Below are 14,760 nucleotides of genomic sequence, written 5' to 3'. Positions count from 1 at the left end.
TGGCATGGCACTTTGTGCCCCACACACTGACAGTTTAGTCAGTCCCGTGACGTGCTAGAAGTTGGTTGTGGTATTGTGATATTGTGTAGTATTGTCGTGCTGTGATATTTTACTACTATGCCTCTTATATTTTACTACTAAACATAAAGCGTTAACAGTATTGTTGATTGGTGCGATTCATGACGATAGCAAAGTGAAGAAGAGAAGAAGACAATTATGGACGAAAAATTGGTTAAAAGAGAGAGAAATGTATTCTGATATGAGACTACTGAAAGACTTACGTGAAAATCATAAAAATGATTACAGGATCTACTTGCGAATGGATGACGAAACATTTAGTTATGTGTTGAAAAGGTTAGGCCACGCATCGAAAGACAAGACACTAATCTGAGAAAAGCTATAACGGCGGAACAACGGTTAGTTGCCACGAAAAAGTTTTGTCTCAGCAGTCGACGTGATAAATATAGGAGAGTATTTGCCGCGAGAGAACGAAAAATAACCTCAAAAGACACTCCACTCTCAGCACGTATTGCGGGACTGGTCCACACACTTGCAGGATGGCACGGCGGCAGGTGGCACGGCACGCCGAAAATCAAACCGATCTTGATTGCCATCGTGCCATGCAATGCACGGCGTGCTTAGCACGGAGACCTCCACACACTGGCACGTTTCGTCCAATTTTGGCACGTCGTGCTTGCACGGCGTGCATTGCACGTCTAGTGTATGGGCCGCTTATGGTTGTTTACCTGCAAACCTCAGCAGAATTGTGTAACTAGTAGTTATTTCAAAGCACGGCGAGGTGCGGCGTTTATTTGGCTAACCTGGGTTTATTTTATGGTTGTTTATATGCAAACTTCTGCAGTTTTTAAATACAAAAATCATTACATTCCTTAATGCGTTCTCACTATCACTGCTGACTATCAGAAAACTTAAATACACAATATTTCACTTCAAATTTTCGCAGGTTTTAATATCTGCATTGACCACTAGACGCCTAGAATCTTGTGTAGTTATAATCTCCATTATTATATTTCAGACGTATTTAGGTCAGATATACCCTTGATTATAGATCCTTCAGAAGGATCTATAATCAAAGTATATAGTTACCATCATTTGTAGATTTCTTTAATAAATATGTTTAAGAAAGTCCTTTCTCCTGATATACTTTTTATAAATCTTTAAAATGAGTAATTCTATCTCTGTGATAGGTAACCGGAAAAAGAAATATAAATTAAGCATTTTGGGCTTATGAAGGGACATATTTATTTTCTATAAATTAAAGAAATAATTTACCTCAAAATTTTAAGCACGGTTTAAACAATCTTAAACATTTGTAGACATACAAGTAAAAAATACTCCTATTTCATACAATCCAAATTAAAATATTGAACACAAATAAAGGCAAGGAAATCAACTTTAGATGTCTTTTTAACGAGTTAACAATTTTTAAGCAGCGCCTGTCCTGTAATTTATTTCTTAAACATTGAATATGTTTACTCTTTATTTTTACAAACCAAAATTGTTCAAGGTTTATCTAAAACAATCTCATTGCCAATTTTAGTTGTAATTAGTTCGAAATTACAGCAAGATATCGTTTTAACTATGTTACTGCTTTATAAAAACCATATTCAATATAAAAAATCTCGAAAAAAAAACAATTTTCCTAAATTATATTTCATAAGATCATATTTCAGATAGTTTCAATAAGGATATTTCTGTAAAAAATAATTGATATAAATACATATTTAAGAATGATTAAAACAGCTTATTTCTAACTAATTACATAAATAAACAATATTTTTGTTACTCAGTCCAAGGCATTTATGGAGATTCCGTTAATTTATCAGTAATAAAATATCAAAGGTACACTTTCTGTGTTAGACACGTATCAAACACAGGTTATTCAAACAAGCCTTCTTATTTTGTAAAGCTACGCGTGGTAGCTAACATACCTGTCACCGACACAAAGTTCTCTCTATAGTGTCCTGAATGTCATGGAAACCCCAATCTCTAAAGAGATTTGCGATGAATCTAATCTTTTGCGATAATACCAAACAGTGTGAGTCTATATTAATAAATATTCAAAAACCCCTACAGAACACACCCTTGTAAATAAAACATAGTAGGAGTACACTATACCGATATCGCGACAGGCTTTGATGAGGTTACATGCAGAATTTCTAGTCTCGAGATGTTCTAAGGACAAACAGACAAAAAGGTTCATAATATTTACATCCCCTAAGCAGACATAAGAGAGAATTTTCAGCCTAGTGAGTGATAGGCTTCAGCGATTCTCAGTCAAATCCCATGGAAAGACATGCATCATCATTGAACGCATTCTTGTCTGTGCTGAAATAAAGTTTCATATAAAATTTTAAATCTTCAGATAACATCTATCTCGAGATAGTAAGGCTACGTGTATTACTAAACTATACGTTAATAGATTTTTCCGGACATTTTCCATCGTTCAGTAAAATAAAAAATCAGTAATACTACGTTTGAAGATGTGCAATCTGGTCTCTTCTTCAGCTAATAACTAACCTAACACATAATTACAATCTAGGCTAAAATAAACAAATCATACCAGTGACATGCCTAAGTCGGGAATCACAGCCACCATGTTGTGTGTCAACTTCAATAACCCTAAAACATGCACTTAATAAAAGAACTAAACACAACAAGGTAGTTGATCGATGAATGCAGACGTATAGTGATCTGTATTCTCTGATTCAGTTTTAATAATTAGTGTTGTGTTTAGTTTTTTTTATTAAGTTTTTGTTAAGCATGTTTTAGAGTTAATGAAGTTATGATTTGATTACTCTGGTATTATTTGTTTATTTTAGCCTAGATTGTAATTATGTGTTAGGTTAGTTATTACCTTAAGAAGAGATCAGATTGCAGATCTCGAAACCTAGTGTTACTGATTATTTTTTTGTTTCACTGAACGATGTAAATGTTCTGAAAAATCCTGTTTCCTTCACAATCATTCTATCGTCAAAACTTCAAACAAAGAAAGTTCACGTTAAAATGTAAAATGACTGCTTGCTTTGTTTATTAGACGAGTTTCTCGTTACAATTATGGTTACCAGTAAGAACAATGTAAAAGATCGATGACATGAGTCAAGTCCCACTGATTAACAAGCACCATCATCGAAGTTGATACTGCCTATACGGAAATTAGCTTTATACAAAACTTTAAAGTCTGTAGGTTAGTTTGTACTCAAGATATTGCGCGGATTAACATACATAAATTAGATTTTAACCCCCTTAAGAGATAATCTTTGCAAATGTTGCACCGATAAAAGTATCTATTTTTACTAGAAATAGAATACAGACTTAGTTTTCCGATAACTAAACCATTAAATAAACTCACGATCTTTCTTTACACCTTCACGGAATAACTCAGATAATACGAATCAATAAGTTACAGTAAACTAGAGAATGTAAAAAACGTATCACAAGTGAATGTAACATAAGACGTTAAAAGGAACTGGAAAGTGAGCTATGAATATTGCATAGCACCGAGTCCTCTGATCTTATATGGTAATAAAGTAGCTTCTGACATTTCATCCGGTGTTATATTATTTATCCGGCTTGTGAAAAGCCTTCTAGCTCGACACTGAAGTGCTTCCACATGTATAAATAATGAATGATGTATTAAAGTTTGGAATATGCAAAGGAGTAAACATCAAGTAAGTATGGGAAAATATCAAATCACTGTTCTAGAATGAATCAATCTGAAAGTAACAGTCAACATTGTCGCCAGAATATTATGTTTGCTAACCATTACTACATTATTTTCTATTTGCGTTACACACTGCTTGTAGTTTATATTTCTCGAATTCTGCGAATTCTTTAAATATGCTATTCACTTTGTAGAGTTGGTGAACATATTAATTTGAGACAATTTTAAAATGTTTAGAATTTATAATTAATGTTTCTCTCATAAAGGTATAACTCTTTTTTTGCTGCATGAATCAAATTCTTTTTATTAACAACGTAGTGCCTTTAATTGTATTACAGTAACCCGTAGCAAAATAGTCCGGTGACATTCGAGGCAGTGTTGCCATATCGCCACTTGCTACCAGCTGTTCTCGCTATGACGTGTTATGGTCAATACTGTCTGTTTGATTTATATGTTGTCTGAAAAAACAGATGAATGAAATAAAGCGTACATATATTTATTTATTCTAACAGGTTTCGAGACAAAACAAAATCATTTATTAATTTTCAAGCACGTAAAACTGGCAACATTGCCTGTCGCGAGACGTAGAGTGGGGATTGAAACGGTAACACTCAAAGTTACGTGGAGCAGCCCGAGCTTCTGATCTCAGAACTAATTGAAATAATCGCGCACGCCTCAGCACACCATGTCAGTATCATTGATTTGTCTCCTGTATAACTAAAACAACCAAAGGTAACAATAGCTAGAATCTACGGGTTAGTAAGTAGACTAAAGAGACTTTATTTTCACTTTTCTTTCAAAGCTAAGCATCAAGTGGGCACTCTTAAACCTCATTTTGAAATGTCAATTCGTAAAAATCTCTTAGTGATCAGTCATTTTGTGAGAAAATCGTCGTTCATAACTTTATTTACTCATAGGGCTGACATGTACTGACAATGGAACTGAACTTTCCAGCAAATTTTCTGAAAAGCATTTCTCTCATTTTCGTTTTTAATCCTCCATGTAAGTGGCCTTCACCATTTAAAACAAATTAATAACAACATTAAAATAGAATGTTCGAATTGTTCCAATATTTATAATCGAATGAAGTCAATTTGTTAATCGATGGCTTAAACATTCTAAATACCAGTTTTAGTTTAATTGAATATAACTGGCTATTTAAAATTCAAACATATAGTCTAAATATCTGAGATAGAACCCCAAAATCGAATATTTGACACCGATAATAAGAGACCACCTTTTACAAAAAGACTTACAGAATGCGTTCCACAATACTCTAATATTGGCACCTAACCTAGTACGTTTACAATCCCTAATTTCATAGAAGCACTTTCAGTCTGGCAGTCTTCCACGACAAAATGTTTTATTGTTTTATTGGTTTTGAATTTCACACATATTTTTTTGACAACGCTCAATATTCATTGCTAAGTTTAACATCTTCACTGCTGGTCTATTCCGTGTGATACTTAATAGTCTTAACCGTCCTGTACACACTAGGGCGTCTGTTACAGTCACCATGTTAATTTTTAAATACGTATAAAATACATCTAATGAGATAATAATTTTACTATGAAATAAAGAGGCACAGTGTTTTATAGTAAACTTATGCATTATTTTTGAAACTGTCGAGATTTTGAATGTTGTCCTGTTCATAAGAAAGGTCCTATGGACAAGCATTGCAACTATAGACCTATTTCTATTATTCTAGCTGTGTCGAGGGTCTTTGAGCGGTTGGTACATGGGCAGATTGTAGATTATTTAGAGTCAAATAAGTTGTTCAGTGACTGTCAGTTTGGTTTCCGTCCTAATTGCAGTACCATAAAAGCGGTACAGGCTCTTGTAAGTGCTTGTTTTGATGGCCTTGAACAAAAAAATTTTGTTGATTTTAGAAGTTACTACCTTTCAAAGGCCTTTGATACTGTTGAACATAGTATTCTAGTCAATAAACTGAAATTTTATGGTTTTAATCAATTAGCTTTAGATCTTTTGAACTCTTATTTGACAAATAGGTCACAATGTTATATTTAAATGGCTCATATTCAGTAACTAAACCTGTTAACTTTGGAGTGCCGCAAGGCTCAATACTGGGGCCAACATTATTTATTCTTTATATACATGACCTCCCAGGAAATCTAAATTACAGCTATGTAAATACTTATCTCTTTGCAGATGACTTGGGGCTATTGGTTAGTGCTGAATAAGCCTTGGACAGTGTAAATAAACTTAGCGATAAGAATTCTACTGTCTTGGATTGGTGTTCTGCAAATAAACTTTGCATAAACATTGAAAAGGTTCAAGACCTACCTCTCAATTTGTACAGTAGAAGTAACGATAATAGTGTTAAGTTTCTTGGAATATATGTTCAGTCGAATCTCAAGTGGCATGATCATATTAACTATATAGCCTCTCGAGTTGCTAAAGGTGTTTTCTTAATTAGGGCATTAAAGGGTACAATTTCAACAAATTATTTATTGTTTGTATACTATGCTTATGTTCATAGCTTTATCACTTATGGAATCACCTTATGGGGTAATACACTGTACGTAACAAAACTTTTTATTCTGCAAAAAGGGCTGTTAGATTGATTGCTGGTGTACCTAACAGAGATCACTGTAAAGCTTGGTTTGCAAAGTTTAATATTTTAACCCTGCCATCTGTTTATGTATTAAGTGTTTTGATGTATGTTAAAGATAACTTGAATGACCTTGTTAGCCTTAGTGATAACCATAACTATTTTACGAGAAATAGGAATGATCTGTTGCTGATGAAGTGTAAATACACAAGCACGCAAAGTAGCTTCAGGTACAATGCTTTACCTGAACATATAAAAAAATTATCTAGGCCTAGGTTTGAAACCTCCATAAAAACATGTTGCTTAAGAAGTGTATATATAGTGTAAATAAATTTTACAATGCTAGTAATAGTGTGCTTCTTTAACTTGTTTCACATGTTATAACTTGTTGACGTTGTTATACACTATTGTAGTGTCCTGACAATAAATGATTTGATTTGATTTGTAAGTTAAACGTACCCATACAAAATCAATTACATATACTGAAATATAGATAATATAATATATATTCCTCGAGGATAAAGTGCAATCCCGATATAACCCATGTTTGGATAGCATACAACGTTGTGCAAACAGTATAAAATATGAACGATGAATCTCTTTTTATGAAGGCTTTCATTTCTAAGTTGTCATGTTTATAGTGAGTATGTTTTTTCATTACTAAACGATATAGAACGATGACAATTACATAGTATTCTAAGGAATTATCTATACACACTGTATAAATCTAATTTACTATTTTCTATTAACTGTTTTAGGTGGAAATACTGTAAATTCAATTTTCATTAGGTGGGAAATAATTTTCATTTCTTCATTCACCATCGAATGTGTATACTTTTAACTACACACAATTATTTTGACCATCTGTTGATATTTCAAAATGTTATTGTTGTGATATTGTAGCGGTTCGCGAGTAAGGAAGTAACTGCACAATAACATCTGCCGCCGCTGTGACGCCGCTATGAAAGCTCGTTAGATCCAATAATTGAAACGTCAGTCACAGAAACCGTTGGCGTCTTAAGTCGGCATGTGACTACTACAGCCCTTGTAAGATAACCCAACAAGTATCAGAAACCAATCTTCTAGGGGGACAAATGATCTTTTATAGAAAATCTTTTCAAGAAACCGTTCAATGAAACGTTCAATGCCAAAAATAGCCTTCATGGCACAAACCAAATACGGATCTAATCCATATATGTGAGGAACACATGTGATGCAGACCAAGGATGAAATAATTTTGATACTTCCTTAAACCAAATTCTGCTGCTCAGTGCTTACTAACGAAAATGGTTAAGTTTGCATCATTCCTCGTGTGTTTTATTTGAAGCAAAACTATTGGTTTACACTTTTTAATTCACACATTTATTTCCGTAATATTAATTAGAACACGTGATAAAATATAAACGTAGAGGTACAATGGTTTCATTTAGTTTGGAATAGACAAATACATTAATGATTATCCTAAATATTGATCCTACAAAGAAACCCCTGTTTTGATCATTTATTTGTAGTATGTCTAATTTGAGACTCCACGGCAAAGCATACGTCTTTTAACTTTAACGAATTAATAATATTATTTTTTTTTAATTAATTTAAATTTGTATGATAGAAATTATATTTTAATTAGCTTACAGTGGTATTTACTAGGTCTGACCGTACGATCGCGCTGTGAGCAGTATATGAGTAAGACTTTTGTGTTCCATTTTTTCTAAGTTTCGCTAGTTTGTACTTGTATGCTTTTTCTACTAAGCATAAGGGTTTCATCTAAAAATAACTGCAAATGTTGGACAAACTAAATAATGAGTATAACATTTGCAAGCCAACTCTAACTTGCTTCTCTCTGTAGTAGTACTGTGACCATGGTGATCAAAGACAGTTAACACACAATACCAGAGTGCCCTATATGTGGACCAGTAGGATAATGCGGGCTCAACCGCTGTCAAACACTATTTTTAACTATTTCTATACATTACTATAAACTTTTCAGACACAATTTTAACTTTTACCATACACTGTTCTAAAATTGTATAATCCGACCACATACTTTAGCCCCAACAAACGTAGTTTTATTGCCTCCCCTATAATTAACAATAAAAAAACTTAACGTGTCATATTAGTCTAAAATATAGTAATCTGCGGTGCAATCAAGCATATTTCGTTTAAGAATAAAACTTAAAGGCATTATGAATTATTCAAATCGATTTATACATTGGAAGCTTTATTTGTTAAATAACACCAATTATATAATTAAGGGCCTCGATGAATTAACCTATTATGTACGGCTCAAAGGTGGATGAACCTTGCGGTTGCTCGTATCTGCTGTAGACCCACTCGCCGAGACGTGGGGGCAAGTGAATCAAAAGATCAGTGCTTACAAGAACACCGTAGTTCCAACCCTTCATAACAGTCTGTAGCATGTCTGGTCCTCTTGATTGCCCATGCACCTGATGTAAACATATTTACAAGGTTCAATCATTGTATTCATAAACAATAAATAAAATTAATGATGGATGATTGCGAAAGAGAGATTACCCCGTCCGGCTGAATGTTAAGGGTGGGTGTTCGGATATTTAAAACAATTCCTAGATTGATGGAAGGGAAATATAAGTTGGATACACAGTTCTCTAGAGGCCACTATTTTTTTTAACAGTCTGTCTTACCGAAGACATAAAAGATTACATTATGTGAAATAACAGATTTTATTTTACTTACTATGAAAATTACATGTCATCATGACAACCGGTTCTTGTTTTCTAGGCCTACCTCCCAAAAATCTCGTATGTTGGAGCCAGCCACTCTGTCCCTATCTACTAAATGTCATTAGGCTAATATAATATAAGATATATAAGAAGTTAAAGTCGACATTTATGAGCGCTTATGTGATCTGAGCTTGAATTTAGGTACTATCTCGGGTAATGTTTTTCTTTTTTCATCAAAAGTTCGGGGTGACACTTATTTTTGGTAAGGAAAAATGTTCCAAAAATAGTGGCTTCCAATAGTTGATCCGGATACCGTCCGTTGGCTCTCTGACCTCACCAATTCCACCTTTCCCATCATACTATTACCCTATGGTTTCCAGTTTGAAAGTGGTTGAACCCTTTACTTGTACATAGTGCTACACTGGAGAAGTGTTTATACGGCTAAGCTGGTTCACCACAACCTTAACATGTAGCAGTTAACGTTTTATTCTATTACTATAACGGTGGTGCCCTTTTCAATTTACAATAAAACTAACTAGCTGTTTCCCGCGGCTTCGCACGCGTCTCTTAAGCTTTGCCCGTATATTTCTTTGCCTTCAAATAGTGTTTGGATATTTTAATATACGTAACTACTGTGTTGTAATTGCAGTTTATAATGTGCAGGCGCTTTGATAACTTTTATATCTTGCAGTACAGCCTGGTGGTTAGTTACATCAATGGGCATTGCGTATAAACCTTCTACATAGAAAAATACAAATTTTCATAGTGATCGGTCCAATAGTTTCTGAGTCTATAAAGGACAAACACACAAACATTCATTTTTATATATTATGATTGCAGAAACAGTTTAAACAAAATTTGTCGTTTCTCTTAAGCTTACTCTATGCTTTAAAACTATAAGTGTAAAGAAATTTATATATAAATATATTTTTTGTCGCATTATATATGTTTACAAAGAACAGCTGATTAAAAATTTGAAAAGACTCTTTCACTTAATAACATATGTTTGCTGCAATGCATTTCTTACGGGTATTTCTGTAACCAGTGGGGCGGAATCCTGAATCGGGAAAGGGATAAAAAGTATCCTATAACCTTCTACAGATCAAGACGAACAAATTAAAAAAAAAATTAGGCGAATCCGTCCAGCCCTTTGTGAGTGATGCTGTTACACACGAACAGTTTCATTTTTATATATATAGATAAGCTCTTCCAACGTTATATAGAGATAATGAATTAGGCAGAATTCTCTAACCTGCCTATAATATTCTTCAAGTACTGTTAGGAATGTTTACTTGTTATTAGAATGTACTAAAAAGAAATATAAAAATACTGATTCAACAGTTTGCCAGACTTAATGTGATATTTAAGTTATTCTTTTCACTGTTTTATCAAAACAACGAGAATATTCATACAACTATCATTTTTTACATATTTCTTTAATGGAAATATCACCTAATCTACCGCATTTATATGAATAAACCGTGAAAAGATAAATAAATATACCGTACTGAAACAATGGCTTTAACATACAAAGGGCCTAGGGTTAAATGTCTAAAATCATAAAAAAATATGTGACATGTATATTTTAAAGACATGGTACGGAAGATTCTTTTAACATAATATTATAAAATGAAGTTTGAACGAATAATTTTTCAATTTATATTATATAATATTAATTCTCGAGACATGATATAACTTACATCTCGCGTATCGAGGCTAGCCAGTTGGCAAACCTGATTGTACAACTGCTCTGTCTGCGTGGCTTCTCCCCAAAGACCGGCTCGTGCCGAGTAGTACCAAGATCCTCCGAGAATGGATAACTTGTATCCTAACCTAAAAATAATGCATTACACAAAACTGTGAATTTTGTAAAGCTTAAATTTTACTATATCACTTTTCAAATAGAGCTTACCTGAAGAATACTTTCGCCATCATTTTGTATAATATTCTATAATGTATTGACGGTATAAGTTATGCAGGCCAAAAGTAAATAAAATACATTAGTTAATATAAAATAGTTTAAGTACGTTGATTTTTTATTCGGGTATGTCTGATCAGGAATAAATTAACCATAAACTACCGTAACATTATTTTAATCTTTTATCGTCAACAATAACACTAATGTTTACATTTTGAAATCAATCTCAGAAAAAACAAAAGATCCATTATATTTTTAGTTTTGAAACAGCTGATTATATCATAGAGTAATAAATAAAAAGCTATGGACTTATAAATGCTAGATAAAACTAATGGTTTATAAAAATATATAACCATTGGAGCTCAACGTAATAATCCTTGTTTCAGACCACCCATTTCCGGTATAGCCTACAGCAGTTTTTGCTAATAGTCAATCGATTAAGTGCAGTAAGAGAGCAGAACCGAATAAAAAGCTATTCGTTTCACCGGAAATGCTGGAGAATCGTCCCTTTGTGTTCCAGTAAGCTTGTAATTGTTGTCATTCCGACAAGCTGTATTGGGAAATTAATAAATAAATGAACAAGTCCTTTATTTTGTGAGGCGAAGATACAAGCATTGGATCCTGGCCAAATAGAAATAGAACACTTGGATTCTCTCATACCTGGGTCAGCGAATACTCGTAAAATATTATTTGTAAACTAAATATTGTTCAACAAACCAATAAAGCATGTGTTTAGTTAAACAAGATGCTTGTTGTAGTTGCACATTATTTGATAGAGCAATCCAATATATAGATTAAACATGCAAATAAATTATTTACAGTATATTAAAAGTTAAAAACTATCGGATTATGAAATATATATGAAACTTATTCAGTTCAATCTATTGCACTGCGTTTATAGGTACAATATCTCTATTAATGTATAAATCGATAAACAAAAAAATTAAAGTAATAGGAACTCCTATTTTGCTGGTTCAATAATCATGTCACTATAATTTTCCTACAAATAATTTCGTTACATTTAGCTTACCATCCATATAGACGTTCATTATAACAATGGGAACAATGGAGAGGAGCTTGTCAGGTCCTCCCTATAGCTATTATATCCAGCCCAGTCTCTTGTTTTAATGTTAATAGAGAATAAACTCAGACTTCTTCATGCCTTTCGGTGGATTTCATTCCAAGACCAAAACTCATCTTTCATTTAAGTTTATCTACAGTGAGACCTGTGGCGGATTTACCTTTCTTAGACCCATAGGCCCAAAATATTTGTGAAAATACACAAACTTTTTTATGAGTTTCGCAAAAAAACAATCTACATAAAGGTGACAAAAATAAAAGAATTCATAATTCATATGAAAGACATTTTTATTGGTTATGAGAAACACATTTATGAGAAAGTAGATTAATAAGTTTAATAATCAATCAATTAGAAAATCAAAATCATCAGTATATAGCAAAACAATTAATGTAAGTGCTTAACACATGAGTTTTTCTTACTTTCTTTTATGAAAATTCTCTAATACCTCATCGAAGTTGATGGCAGATATCATTTCTGCATTTGCATTGAAACTAGTCAAGCTTGACAATCTAGCAACTTCAGTCTAATTTCAGAGATAGTTCTTAACTCTAAACTGAATGTCCTTTCACCAGAGGCATTTTTTATATCATGGATAGTAAATTTTTAAAGCTACATCTATGTTAGGGAAAAGAATTGTCAGTTGTTGCTTAATGAGTTTCAAGAATTCACTTTGCATATCATTACTCTTCGCATAGTACTCTGTAACATTTTGATTAAGTGGCTCTGCAAATGCCTTAAAATGAACAAGTTCTTTTCCAAGATATTAGGCAAGGCCAGCGGAATACTTTTCTATCAAAACGGAAGCTCTATTTCTTAATGTGTCTAAGTAAACAGTTTGTATAAGACACCAAAGACTTAATTATGCTGGAAATCCATTTTTCATCTCTTGTATAGCTCACAGATATGTTGTCAATTATGACTTAAAATGTATTAACAATCATCTCCTGTCTCCTATCGAGTCTGGCAACATCATTATCATTGCCTGATTTGTCATGAAAAATTTCTCTCTCATTTGCCCTTTTAAATTCTAAAGATCAGAGATGGCAGCCTTACTTTTACACAGCTCCATGCTCAGCATTTCATAATGGTCAAACCTCTCTCGTAAACTTGACAAAAATGAACCTTTCATATTTTTACTGTCACTAGCACTGTTCAACCATCCCATAGGCGATGGCAGCAAAGCATTCCCAGCTTCTGATTGCTCCATCGCTAGAGATACATATGTTTCTATTTACATGATTTGGTATAATACATTCTTTTTTCCATAAATAAATGTTATTGCTTTCTTTATTCAAAAGACAATAATGAACAATTCAGGTGCTGAGTTCTAAACCATTCAACACCCAAAATAATCCAAAATTGAGTTATCGCATTTCCTTTTAAAGATGGTTGACCAGCACTTGCCTTTAAACTCTTCTTAAATTCCAGAAATTAATTGATGTTCTAAATCCTTTTTCATTCACCTCGTACTTTGTTCCTAACGGAACATCAGCTTTGAGTAATTTGTTTCAAATCAATCTTCATACAATGCAAAATGGCTTCTTAGCAATATTATCTTAGTTTCAAAACTAATTTGATCCTACAAAATATTATTGTACAATATCAATTTAAACATGTTTTAATTTATTAATTATCATACTGTTGGCTAATATACTGTCTTGATCTGTTTTCTAAATATTTTACTTTAAAATAGAATACAAAAATATCCATTACCTTATATATGTTTTGTGCGGGGAAGATAGTTCTATGCGGTGACACATAGATAGCATCTCATACCATAGTAATTATCTTTTATTTAGAGTTTTAATCCATTTTAATTTTCTATTAATGACCTAATTTTAATTACTTGAATTTAAAATGTTGATTATTATTTATCATTATCTTAGTGCAGCATGTTTAATACATTTCTGTATTATACTCTTACTTACTGTATTATACTCACTGCATCTTTAGTTTACCGTTAGATAGTGTGCAACTACACAACATCAACTGGCAACAATCTTTAGCATTGATGAAATATATTTTCATAAACTGTTACTCAAATCCTAAGTAGAATAATTCATAAAAAATTATTGACAGCAATAATTTATTAACGAATATCAATTTTTTACTCTATGACGTATATTAACAAAAAGATGATATTGAGTAAATTGTGACTGACTCATAAACTCGTGTTTTTGCATGATAACCATACAACGGTAAACATGCACGTTTATTAACGTTTAGTTTAGTTTTATATTTTCTTAGATTAGTGATTATAACTAGACAAGAAGTAGCTAAATATACAATCATTGAAGACCAAACTTGTTTGACTTATCACCATCTGGAATGTTCAAAAAGAAACCTCATTTTGCAATTGGTGTTTCATTATCAACAGTTTCAAACCCTTTTGTTCTAAAACCACCCCCAACCAAATTTAAAACAACGTTTATCCTATGGATTTGAAAAAGACTACTTGAATTTTTTTGAAAAGTAATTCAATAAAGTTTTTATTTTTGAGGAGAAAAATGTAATGCCTATACCTCTTGATAAGTTTCTACAAGTATTTCTTGCTTTGGCAAAGTTGGGGTTTGGTGGATAGTTAATGGTTTCCCCAAACTTTTACATAATCCTTTTTCTGTATATGCCTTATTAATTTATAAATGTAGAAAATACATCTCTTCCTTTTATCTAGACCAGAACTTTAAACAAGCCATTATTTTTACTTTTGTATTTTATATGGTTCCTAGTACTTATTTAGAATATGACTTTTTGTTTACTTTAAGCATATATATATATATATATATATATATATATATATATATA

General features: G+C 32.5%; 1 protein-coding gene across 1 annotated transcript; it reads right to left on the bottom strand.

Annotated features, from left to right (window-relative positions):
* Positions 1-8,454: 8,454 nt before the first annotated feature.
* Positions 8,455-11,085, bottom strand: LOC124363056. The gene is made up of 3 exons (XM_046818133.1): positions 10,869-11,085; positions 10,657-10,789; positions 8,455-8,701 (listed from the first exon to the last, which is right to left on the bottom strand). Exons 1-3 carry the CDS (start codon positions 10,889-10,891, stop codon positions 8,522-8,524), a joined length of 336 nt encoding a protein of 111 aa, XP_046674089.1. The 5' UTR covers positions 10,892-11,085; the 3' UTR covers positions 8,455-8,521.
* Between the last annotated feature and the right edge of the window lie 3,675 nt (positions 11,086-14,760).

The sequence above is a fragment of the Homalodisca vitripennis genome, chromosome 5, assembly GCF_021130785.1.
Source record: "Homalodisca vitripennis isolate AUS2020 chromosome 5, UT_GWSS_2.1, whole genome shotgun sequence".
Lineage (NCBI taxonomy): Eukaryota > Metazoa > Arthropoda > Insecta > Hemiptera > Cicadellidae > Homalodisca > Homalodisca vitripennis.
The sequence above is the reverse complement of the archived record's forward strand: the minus strand, read 5'-3'. Positions and strand labels throughout refer to the sequence as shown.

Coding starts and splice junctions, on each gene's coding strand:
- LOC124363056 (XM_046818133.1), bottom strand. CDS start 10,891: ATGATGGCGAAAGTATTCTTCAG. Junction 10,790..10,868: donor ATGGCGAAAGTATTCTTCAG/GTAAGCTCTATT, acceptor CATTATTTTTAG/GTTAGGATACAAGTTATCCA. Junction 8,702..10,656: donor CTAGCCTCGATACGCGAGAT/GTAAGTTATATC, acceptor TGTTTACATCAG/GTGCATGGGCAATCAAGAGG.